The sequence below is a fragment of the Canis lupus genome, chromosome X (genome assembly GCF_048164855.1).
Source record: "Canis lupus baileyi chromosome X, mCanLup2.hap1, whole genome shotgun sequence".
NCBI lineage: Eukaryota > Metazoa > Chordata > Mammalia > Carnivora > Canidae > Canis > Canis lupus.
The window spans coordinates 5,654,854-5,666,466 of NC_132876.1; the positions used below are offsets into that span (position 1 = coordinate 5,654,854).

The window sequence follows — 11,613 nt, forward strand, 5'->3', positions numbered from 1 at the left end:
GGGTGGCTCAGTGGTTGAGCATCTGCCTTTGGCTCAGGTCTTGATTCCATTGTCCCGGGATCAAGCCCCACATCAGGCTCCCTGCAGGGAGCCTGCTTCTCCCTCTGCCTGTGTCTCTGCCTCTCTCTCTGTCTCTCCTTAATAAATAAATAAATAAAATCTTTAAAAAAATCTAGTCTGTCTGATATAAAGATTGCCAGCCCAGCTTTCATTTTATGTCCGTTAGCATGATAAATCTTTCTCCACCCCCTCACTTTAAATCTGGAGGTGTCTTTGGGCCTAAAATGAGTCTCTTGCAGGCAGCGTATCAATGGTCCTTACTTTTTTATCCAACCTGATACCCTATAACTTTTGATTGGGGCTTTTAAAAACGATTTTATTTATTTATTCATTAGACGCACATACAGAGAGAGAGAGGCAGAGACACAGGCAGACGGAGAAGCAGGCTCCATGCAGGGAGCCCCACATGGGACTCGATCCCGGGTTTTCCAGGATCACGCCCTGGGCTGAAGGCAGGCGCTAAACCGCTAGGCCACCCGGGCTGCCCTATGTCACTAATTCTATCTTCTGCCTCAATTATCCGAGCAGTCAGAGCCTCCATTTTTTTTTTTTTGCGCCTCCATTTTTTAATGCTTCTCATTGATAGCCTTTTTGAAATTTCAACTTGATTAGATTTTAGTTCTTTTATTTCTCCAGAAAGGCTTTGTCTAGTGTCTTTGATGCTTTATTCAAGCCCCGATAGTATCTTTATAATCATTATTCTGAACTTTAGTTCTACCATGTTACTTATGTCCATACTCACTAGGTTCCTGGCATTCAGTACTGCCTTTGGTTCTCTTTTATGAGATGAGGTTTTTTCCATCTGTGCAGAGAAGAATCGATGAATGAGAGAACAAAATACTGAAATGGCAACAATGTCCCCAGAGAAATATACACTACACAAATCACAAGAGACCCAGAACTGAAAAGAAAAATTAAAAAGAGAGAATATAATCAGACAGGTGAAGAGAATAGAGTAATACACTGGATCCTGTGTGTATTTTGGTCCGTTTGTTAGAAAACTAAATCCCAAAATTGTAACAAAAGGAAAACTTTTATAGGTACTAAACAAATTGAATAGAATACAAGGAAAGGATAGAATGCAATTGTAAAAATGAAAATTAAAAGAGAAAAAAAGAAGAAATATCAACAGACAGGTGAAGAAAACAGAGCAATACACTATATTCTGAGTGTATTTCCTTCGGTTAGAGGAAACTACATCTCAAAATTGTGAAGAAGGGCAGCCCCGGCAGCTCAGCGGTCTTCTCCCTCTGCCTGGGTCTCTGCCTCCCTCTCTCTGTGTCTGTCATGAATAAATAAACAACAAAATTAAAAAAAAAAAAAGATGGCTTCACAATTGTAAAGAAAAAAAACCTTGCATATATATTATATATATTAAATACATTGACAGGATAGAATGTAACTGTAAAGATGAAAATTTAGAAAGACCTTATTTTTTTATTTTTTATAAATTTATTTTTTATTGGTGTTCAATTTGTCAACATATAGAATAACACCCAGTGCTCATCCCATCAAGTGCCCCCCTCAGTGCCCGTCACCCAGTCACCCCCACCCCCTGCCTACCTCCCCTTCCACCACCCCTAGTTCGTTTCCCAGAGTTAGGAGTCTTTGTCTCATTCATTTGGGGGATACAAAAAATAAGTGGGAAATATCAGAAAGGGAGACAGAACATAGAAAGAACTTAACAAGAAAGAAACAAAGAAGGAGAAAAAAGAAAAAAAAAAGCGATTTTGATGAGACAGGTGAAGAAAACAGAATCATATACCGTACACTACGTGTATTTTGGTCTGGTGGAAGAAACTGCACCGCAAGGGTGTAAAGAAAAAAAAAAAAAAACTTACACAAATAAAATTAAAAACAATGGAAGGATAGCATGTAACTGTAAGAATGAAAACTAAAAAATATTTCCTAAAAGTTTGATAAAATAAGAAATTGGTTGCAAAAGGAAAGCGAAAAAAAAAAAATAAATAAATAAAATGGAAAGACCAAAGAATCATGGGGGAAAACGCTATGAATTGTGTATGTTATATTCCCCTAGCGCTGGAGTTTTGCGGTTCTCAGTGTTCGGTAAAGTTGGTCTGGGCCGCACGCTCTTGCTGACTTTCTGGGGGAGGGACCTGTTGCGCTGATTCTCAGGGGTCTTTGCCCCGAGTGGGCGTGCACCGCCCTTGCCAGGGGGCCAGGCTAAGTAATCTGGTCCGGGTTGCTCTCTGTGGATTTTGTTCCGTGAAGGCCTTGCAGGCCTCTTTAGAGGCTGAGAGCGAAAGTGGTGGCCTCCTCATCCCCAGCCCCAGGGCCGAAAGCTCAGGGTCCCGCTCCTTAGCGCACCCCCAGTGAAAGGCAACCCATCACTCCTGTCTCCCTGGTACCGGACCGCACACTGTGCTCACCCAGCCTGTGACCAAGCATTTCCATCTCAGGCACGGACCCTGCTTCGCCTTCCAAACCCTGCAGATTCCTGCTGTGTGGACATGTGCGCTGCTCCTCCCCAGGGGGAGCAAGGGGGGGCTTGCCGGTTCTGCCGCCTGCTGGGCTCCTGCTCGGAGAGCCTTTGCGCTGAGGGTGCTGGGACCCACTGACCCTGCTGGGTTCCAGGGCTACGGCCACCACTGGCCAAGAGCCCGCTGCAGCCGGCTTCCCTGCTCCGATGTCTGGGAGCTCTGCTGCACTCAGGCACTGTCAGTGTTCCTGTGACCCCGGGGGATCCTGAGACCACGCTGTCCCACCTAGGATTCTGCACCCGCTTCACTGTCTGAGCACCGGGCAGGCAGGGCCGTCCCTCACCGGAGCGGACTTCTAAAGGTCCGGATTCTGCGCTCTCTGCTGCTCCATCACTCTCTGGTGGAGGCTGCTGGAGCTCGCCCCCTTTTGGCTCCCCCGTATCTTCCCATGTATCGCCTCCCTTTTGCCCCCCCCCCCCCGCCCATCTTCCCATGTATCGCTTCCATTTCACTTCTCCACACCTCCTGTCTTGCAGAAACTGGATGCTTTTCTCTTTGTAGAGTTGCAGCTATTCTTTTTGTAGATCTCCGGTTCAGTTCTCAGGGGTTCAGAATGATTTAGTAGCTGTCTCGCTGAATTCCGGGGACCAGAGGAACTTAGGTCTCTCAACTCCTCGGCCACTTTGGACTCCCACCTCCCCCCCCCCCACCCCCACCCCACCGCCCTGTGGTCTCATTCGGCCAAATGGTTGGGGAGAAGTCATCATCTTAGCAAAACTCCTTCAAACTAAAGAAAAATATGGGCATTGTTTTCAATTAAATGTCCCACGCTAGTGCTCCTGGATGTAAATGCTAGAGGAGAAATCCACCTTGAAAGAACGCTTAAGCCAAAAGCACTCATATAGCAGCAAATATCCTGAATAAGTATATGCATATTCAAAATCGTAGTGAATGAAACGGACGAGAGGCGGTGCCCAGTGAACAGAAATCTGCCTTAACGTCAGAAAAATCTTTCAACTGTATTTGGGCAGCCCTGGTGGCGCAGCGGTTTGGCGCTGCCTGCAGTCTGGAGTGTGATCCTGGAGACCTGGGATCGGGTCCCACGTCGGGCTCCCAGCATGGAGCCTGCTTCTCCCTCTCCCTCTGCCTGTGTCTCTGCCTCTCTCTCTGTGTCTATGAGTAAATAAATAAAATCCTTAAAAAAAAAAAAAAAAGAAAAATCTTTCAACTGTATTTATCTACATTAACAAAATAATGGAACTAAAAACATCTGATCACGACTGGGTATAGAAGACTCCTTTGAAAGAAATTCAGCACTAGCTAATGGAAAAAGCTTCTATCAGAATACGATGAGGAAGGAATTTCCGTTTTCATTTCTGTGCAACTAAAACCTCACTTAAAAAAAAAAGGAAGTCTTGGGCAGATACTTGGTCCTGGAGAGCCTGGATCGAGTCCCGCATCGGGCTCCCTGCGTGGAGCCTGCTTCTCCTTCTGCCTGTGTTGCTGCCTCTCTGTCTCTCTCTGTGTGTCTCATGAGTAAAGAAATAAAACCTTAAAAAAAAAAAAAAAAGAAAGAAAGAAAGAAATGAAAGTCTTGAAAAACACACACAGAATAAACAACGTCCGAACAATAAATGAGGAGAAAGCCTTGGGGGACCCTGAAGACTGCTGAGCTGGATATTGAGTCTGGGTTGGGGATGCAGGGAACATCAGGGATGTGGGGAGGGAATGCAGCCTGCATCAATGCAGATGACAGGATTGATAGGCGGAGCAATTTCCAACTTCTGCTTCTGCTTCCCAGCATAAATCTGAGGCAAGGCCTCAGAGTACACATGACATTAGCCCTGGGGTGCTAAGAGGACACGGGGAAAGACAGGATGATTGAGGCATTGGACTCTAGAGTCTATGCAAATAACCCCCTGAAATCATCTTAGTGGCAAGGAATGCCCCTTAAAAAAATCACTTAAGTAGAATATACAGAATCAACCTGAAATAGAGTAGGGAGTATCAAAGCAATTCACACAGTAAGAAAAGGTATTTTTGATAAAGTATATATATAGTCTACACCTATATAAATACATATACAAACGCATGTATAACGGGAACACACACGCACATACGTGTGTCGCTGTCCGTATTTAGGTGATATGTACGTACATTTGCATACCAGCACCTATAATCTGCACACCTTATACATACGCGTGCACTGGACACACGCTAGGTAGAGAGGGACGGTGTGTTTCTCCCGATGACGCAGCATGTCAGGGGAAAACTCCCTGCAGTGGGCCCCGCAATACGGGACACCCCTAGACACCCTTGCAGCTGCTCGGCCGCCCCCAGGAAACTAAACCTTTAACACGATGTCCCTAAAGTCTGGCTGCTGGCCAAGGGACCCCGTGGGAAGGGGCGCTTCCTCCCGGCCCCTGCCCCTGCCCTGCCCCGGGGCTATGGGCGCTGCGGCTGCACAGCAGGCCTGTGTCCTGATGAGGGCCTCCTGGGTGAGGACTGAGAGCCGACCTGTGCCAGGACGCTGGGGGCCGCCGAACCCTGCTGTGCCCCTGCCGGCAGCCCTGGGCCACCCCGGGACCTGCAGAGCCGGTGGGGCCCGAGCCGCAGCAACCACCCCTCGGGCGCTCAGGGACGACACGTCGGGGCCTGAGAGGCTCGGTGTAAGGGGCACCGACTGAGGTCTGCAGAGAGCCGAGGCCGCAGCCCGCCCGAGTCCGGGGAGGGAGGACCCGCGAGAGGACCCAGGGAGCCTCCCACAGGTGTCCTCCTACCCCCGCCACGCAGAGCCCATCTCCCGCGGACGTGCAACCAGCCCTTAGGGACCCCTGGCACGGGGTCCGGATGTGACGTGGGCCGACTTCCGCCTCGGAGGTCTGAGGGAGCGGAGGGCCTCGTGTGGGGGGCGCATTGGGGTCCCCTGGAAGGAGGCCAGGCCCGGGCCGGCGGCAGCCGGGCAGCAGGTAGCCCCGGGAGGGGGCTCCGAGGGCGGGGGAGGGGCCCCGGAGGGCGGCGGGGGGTGGGGGGGCTCTTTCTGAACCCTGAGAGACCACACGGGGGAAGGTGGGGCCGCGGCGTCGAGCTGAGGCCTGGATGCCGGGGCCTGGGGCAGAGGCCTCGGATCCCCGGAGGCAGGACGGGCCCGGGCCCTCCCCGGAGTGGGGTGAGGAGCTGAGGGAGAACTGCGGGGGTCCCCCACCCCACCTTCATGCCTCCACTCCTCCCTGCGAGAGAGAGTCACTGGGCCCCCACCTCGGGGCTGGGGGCGGCCCTGGGGAGGCCGGACACACACGGCCACCCGGGAAATGGGCTGGGGGGGGGGGTTGGGGACCCGAGCCCAGGGAGCTCAGGAGCCCAATCCTAAGGGAAGTTTGCCAGGGCCTGAGGGGGGGAGGGACCAAGGAGCCCAGGACAGAGGGGACCCGGCGGAGGTCAGGGCCCATGGTGAGCCGGGAAGGCCGCGGAGGAGCCGAATGGGGCCGGATGGTGGCGGCGGGTGCGGAAGGCCTGGGACATCCGGGTACCCGAGAGCCTGAGGCCTGGTGTGGCGGGAGCAGACGCTGAGGGTGCTGGAGGGAGGGTCCCGGGGCTAAGGGGAGGCGAGGGATGGACCCTGAGGGGGACAGAGGGGACCCGGCGGAGGTCAGGGCCCACGGTGAGCCCGGGAAGGCCGCGGAGGAGCGGGACGGGGCCGGATGGTGGCGGCGGGTGAGGCAGGCCTGGGACATCCGGGTACCTGAGAGCCTGGGGCCTGGTGTGGCGGGAGCAGACACTGAGGGGGGGGGGAGGGTCCAGGGGCTAAGGGGAGGCGAGGGATGGACCCTGAGAGGGACAGAGGGGACCCGGCGGAGGTCAGGGCCCACGGTGAGCCCGGGAAGGCCGCGGAGGAGCGGGATGGGGCCGGATGGTGGCGGCGGGTGCGGCAGGCCTGGCACATCCGGGTACCCGAAAGCCTGAGGCCTGGTGTGGTGGGAGCAGACGCTGAGGGTGCTGGAGGGAGGGTCCCGGGGCTAAGGGGAGGCGAGGGATGGACCCTGAGGGGGACAGAGGGGACCCGGCGGAGGTCAGGGCCCACGGTGAGCCCGGGAAGGCCGCGGGGGAGCGGGATGGGGCCGGATGGTGGCGGCGGGTGCGGCAGGCCTGGCACATCCGGGTACCCGAGAGCCTGAGTCCTGGTGTGGCGGGAGCAGACGCTGAGGGCTGAGGGGAGGATCCCGGGGCTAAGGGGAGGCGAGGGATGGACCATTGACAGGGACAAAGAGGACCCCAGTAGAGGGTCGCCAGGGCTGTGAGGCCCCCGTGGGGATGGGTACCTGCTCTCACGTGGGAGTATGGGTGCTCAGACTTCCACATCCGGGCCTCCTGAGGCACTGGGGGCCCCTGGCGTCAGGAGCAGGGCCTAGGACACGTGGGCAGAGGGGAGGGCCCTGGGTGCTGCTGGGATTCCCGGTGAGGATGCGGAAGAGGCCCGGGGGACCCCGCACCCCAGGCCAGAGTCAGTCCGGGAAGGTCGTGGGTGGGGGATGGGAACACGTGGTGAGGCCCCACTTCCGCATCCGGGCTCTCCGAGAGCAGGGGGCTGGTGTTCAGAGCAGGTCCTCCCTGAGGAGGCAGAGAGTGGACCCAGGTCCTGCTGGGTTCCTGGCGAGGATGTCCATGGAGGACGGAGGGACCCCGCACCCCAGTCCACAGTCAGTCCCGTGAGGCAGACCGAGTGGAGCCAAGCAGAGGCCCAGGCGCCCAGGGAGCCCCGCCAGCAGGGGTGGGGAAGAAGGGCCCAGGGAGCCTATCCCCCGCCCCCCAGCTCAGCCCCCTTGTGAGGCCTGCAAAGTCCCCGGCCTGGGCCCTGGTCCTGATGGAAAGACGGTCACTCCCTGTCCCCGTTGGGGTCCGGGCGGAGGGAAGGACCTTGGTGTGAGCAGCCCGGCCTCAGGAAGGCTGCCCGAGGGGCCTGGGGTCAGCTAGGGGTGGAGGCGTGGACCCCCGAGGGACTGAGACCCCCAAGGGAGTTGGTCCCCCAGGATACCCCAGCACCGCGGCCCTGCCCCTTTTTCGGCCTCGGGAGGCTGCCAGGGTTGGACAAGTCCCGAGCTGCATGGCAGCTGGTGCTTCGGGGCCTCCCACACTGTGGCCATTGGGCTGGAGCACTCCCTCCAGGGTGTGGGGGTCAGTGGGGTGGTGGACAATCGCCTACCTGGGCTGGCAGCCAAGGCGAGGACCACAGGGGCACTGGAGCCCTAGGGACGCAGACTAGACTGGGTCCTGGGAGCACTCCGGCCAGATGACCACCTGGGGCGTGCTCTGGCTTGCCAGCTAAGTGTCCTAGACCCTGGGGGCTTGGTGGAAGGAGCGGGGTTGGAGCCTGCCCAGGGCTGACCTGGGGCCTGAGGGAATTGAAGGTGAGGATCACAGGGAGGACTAAAGGACCCTGGGCCCCAGCAGGTGCAGTCCAGGGAGGAAGGAGGCCCCCGTGCAAGATGAGCCCATGCTACGGTCCTGATGTCCACGTCTGGATGTTAGGGCCTGAGGGCTTGTGCTTCAAAGAAGCAGGGCCTCAGGGGTGGTTGGAGAGGGTGTGTTTGGATGACACACTGCCAGCGGGGAGTCAGGGTGAGGACCTTGGGGACGTCCTGGCTGGCCCCACCTGGCCCATGAGCCAAGAAGCCAGTGCAGTGGAGGGGGTCCTTGCCCTCTGGGCAGCCCACAGAGGATGGGAGAGAGCTGGCCCTCAGTGACATGCTCACTTGTCCCTGGGGCGGGTGGGCGGCAGGAAGGTGGGCTGACCTGGAGTTGGTATGGTCTTGGTATGAGGGGCACGTCTCCTCTATGGGAGGTTGGAGGCCTGGAGGAAAGTCAGGAAAATGGCAGGATAATGCTGAGGACCCTCCTGGGAGCCTGAGGGCATTTGTGCCCCAGGAGAGATGGTCCGGTCTCCAGGCCCGCCCTTCCTGATCTTGCTGGGGAACTTGGGGTGGGGGGCGTTGCGGCTGTAACCCACCTGGCCAAGGACACAGGACAGCACGGGGACAGAGGACATAACACGGTGCCTCGTCCTGCTACGCTCCCAGTTCTCAGGGAGTTGAAGACCTTGCTGGGAGAGGTCCCAGTCAGAGTGTGGGAGGAGGCCCACCTGGGGAATAGATACCCAGGAGTCCCGGGCTTGCCGAGACTCTGTGTGAGGAACCCTGCCCACCCCATGTTGAAGGGGTGAGTGGCCTTCAAGACAGCCATCAGGCCCAGGAGGCAATTGCCCTGAAACATGGGTGCCCTTCCCTGGCAGCCCTGGGAAGGGAACCCGGGGTGCGTCCTGTCCCGTGGAGCCCTTCCTCCTCCCCAGATCCCTGGGTTAGGGAGGGGAGGGCCTGGGCCTTAGGGTCTGGACTCAGGTCAGCAAAGGAGGCGGGTGCCCTGCCCTGGCCCTGGCCCAGGCACTGGTTTCGGTCTAGGTGAGATAAGAGGGGATGCCTCCCACAGCAAGATCCCTAGGGACCAGGCCGCCACAGCCATTTGTGTCGCCCCTGAGGAGAGGCGGAACCGGTGGACCGACTGTTTTCTCTGGACTTTGGCTGGTGGGGGGTCGTGGCAGGGGCCCTTGCAAGGAAGGTGCAAAGAGAGTGGCCTCAGTGCTACCCATAGAGTCTTCCGAGGCTGTGCTTGGGGTCCAGTAGAAGACCCACAGGCGCCCCATCCCGGCCCAGATGGAAGCCAGAGCTGGCCCTTCTCTTGTGCATGATCTAGGAAGAATCCTGGAGACTTTGGCAGGTGTGACCAGGGATAGGCCCCTGGTTTCCTCCTGTGGAGTCTCGGGGCCCTGTGCTCTTGCAGAGATATTTGGCCTGAGAAGGATAGGGCCAGGGCAGGCCCTTGAGAGGCCCAGGGGTAGTCCATCCCTCCTGGACTGCTGGGGACCTCCCACAGTACGAGCCATCCTCCTGTCCACACTGGGCCCCAGGGCTGGGCTGGCAGTCTGCACCCTGAGGACCCTCCTCCTTCCCTCCTGCAGGGACTTCAAGAACTGGTAGCAGAGGCCTCAGTCTGAGGCGGGGGTCCCTCAGGACACAGAGCTGAGGAGGCGCGGGCCAGAGCCACTTGTCCAGGTGAGGTGCACGCTCTCTCTGAGCCTGATGTCAGGGGTTCTCCCAGCCCAACACAGGGGAGCCCTATGCAGGGGAGCCGGGCACGGCCCCCTGTCAGACCTGGCACCTCGGGGTGTCTTGGCCGGGCTGCCCCCTGACAAGCTCTCCCAACTCTGTCTTTAGGTTCAGCCCGAATCTGACACCATGCCCCTGAGGAATAGCAGCGAGCTTTGGAAGCAGGGAGAAGACCTAGAGGAGGCCCAGGGCCATGTGGATGCCCAGCTGTCTGGGGCTGAGGAGGAGGAGGAAGGGGAGGAGGAGGTTCCACCTCCTCCCTCTACCCCATCTCCCCCGTACCACCTATCTCATCTCTTTCTGTCCTCCTCCTCGTCCTCATCCTCATCCTCCTCCTCCTCATCATCATCATCATCGTCGTCTTCTGCTTCTTTTTCCATCTCTGGCATGGTCTTTGGCCCCCCAGAGGGGGGGTCTACAGCTCCCGGGGCCCTGAGTGCTTCCCAGAGCTCTCAGAATGCCAGCCCCTCCCCCAGTGGTGGGGCAGCTGGTGGCCTTGGCCAGTCTGAGCCGCCTGGCCCCAGTGGCCCAGGGGAGGCGGGAGATGAGGAGCCCTTGGTGGAGGGCAGTTTCCACATGAAGACGGCTGCCCTGGTGGTATTCCTGCTCCTCAAGTATCGCAACAAGCAACCCACCAGCAAGGCAGAGATGCTGGAGGTCTTCTCCCCAGAATACCAGGACGACTTCCCCGCCATCTTGAGCCAAGCGTCCATCTGCTTGCGGCTGGTCTTTGGCCTAGATGTGATTGAAGTGGATCCCAGGGAGCACTCCTACGTCCTCAACCCCATCCTGGGCCTCACCTGGGATGGGATGCTGAGCGGTCAGTGGGGCCTGCCCAAGACCTGCCTCCTGGGGCTGGTCCTGGGGTTGATCCTCCTGCAGGACGGATGTGTCCCTGAGGAGGAGGTGTGGGAAGCTCTGGGGTTCACGGCGGTGTACGATGACCAAGAGCACATCGTCTGTGGGGAGCCCGGCGACCACCTCACCAATGTCTGGGTGCAGGAAGGCTACCTGGAGCGCCGGCAGGTGGCGGGCAGTGACCCTGCCCGCAACGAGTTCCTGTGGGGGCCCAGGGCCTATGAGGAAACCAACAGGCTCCAGGTCATGGACTTTCTGCTCCTGGTCGGTAGCAACAACCTGGGTTCCTCCCTGGTCCTGTGAGAAAAGATTCTGAGATAAGGAAGAGGGGGCTACAGCCCCAGGGGTGGCCAGTCCCTTTCCAGGCTTTTGTGGGGCCGGCATGAAGGGAGGCCTCTGGGTGCTTCCTCCCGGTGTTGTCCTGTTGGGTGTGTAAAGAGAAAAGCCTGGGCGTTCTCAGGATTTAAGGGCCAGGGCAAGTAGGGGGAAAGCAGGGCCAAGAGCCTCTCTTGGGCCCTGGGCTCTATAATGACCCCGGAATCCGGAGCTTGGTTCCTTTGAGGAAGCTCCCCATGTTTGTTCCTTGGGATAGAAGGTTTCCCCAGCCCAGTGTGTAAGTGACACACACCCCTTCGTGTTCGTACTCCCCCAGTTTAAGAGTTAGATTTTTGTCATGTCCTGCATACAAGTTGGTAGACCTTCCCTTCTTGTTTGGGTTCTGGATGAAATCAGAGGGCAATGGTGTTGGAATTTGTTGGAATGGCCAAGAGTGCAGCAGGCAAGTGGTGGAGTGTGGAAATTAGAAAATAAACCTTGTTCACTTTTCATTTCTACCCTTGCCATGTGCCATTTTTCCAAAGTAACGTCGATATGCGCTCCTGTAATCGCTTGATTCTTCAGGAAAGGGAGAGAAGGGTCCTGTCTGAGGCCAGGAGAGCCCTGCTGGCAGCTCCCTCAGGGCCTCAGAGCAGCTGAGCTCTGCTCCCTGCAAGACCCTGCGTGTGAACAGTGAGGACACGAGGCGCCTGGGGTCACACTGCCTTCAGGGACTGTGTCTAGCGGCCCTTGTCCCACAGGAAGGCGAAGAGGGGTACCCT

At 57.2% G+C, this 11,613-nt stretch overlaps 1 protein-coding gene and 1 long non-coding RNA gene across 4 annotated transcripts; one reads left to right on the plus strand and one right to left on the minus strand.

Annotated features, from left to right (window-relative positions):
- Positions 1-3,237: 3,237 nt before the first annotated feature.
- Positions 3,238-5,473, minus strand: LOC140627398 (uncharacterized). Its single transcript, XR_012026168.1, has 3 exons — positions 5,019-5,473; positions 3,929-4,052; positions 3,238-3,674 (listed from the first exon to the last, which is right to left on the minus strand). It is a non-coding gene; the product is annotated as an uncharacterized lncRNA (long non-coding RNA).
- On the plus strand, positions 5,081-11,347 carry LOC140627397 (melanoma-associated antigen 1-like). 3 transcript variants are annotated; one of them, XM_072815654.1, is made up of 3 exons: positions 5,081-5,470; positions 9,511-9,604; positions 9,767-11,347. In XM_072815654.1, exon 3 carries the CDS (start codon positions 9,788-9,790, stop codon positions 10,817-10,819), a length of 1,032 nt encoding a protein of 343 aa, XP_072671755.1. In that variant the 5' UTR covers positions 5,081-5,470; positions 9,511-9,604; positions 9,767-9,787; the 3' UTR covers positions 10,820-11,347. The 3 variants fall into 3 exon arrangements, with proteins under 3 accessions (XP_072671755.1, XP_072671757.1, XP_072671758.1); XM_072815656.1 differs by lacking the exon at positions 5,081-5,470 and adding an exon at positions 5,620-5,670; XM_072815657.1 differs by lacking the exon at positions 5,081-5,470 and adding an exon at positions 6,565-6,583.
- Positions 11,348-11,613: the final 266 nt, after the last annotated feature.

Excerpts from the sequence above, each read along its gene's own strand:
- LOC140627397 (XM_072815654.1), top strand. The coding sequence starts at position 9,788 with ATGCCCCTGAGGAATAGCAGCGAGCTTTGGAAGCAGGGAGAAGACCTA.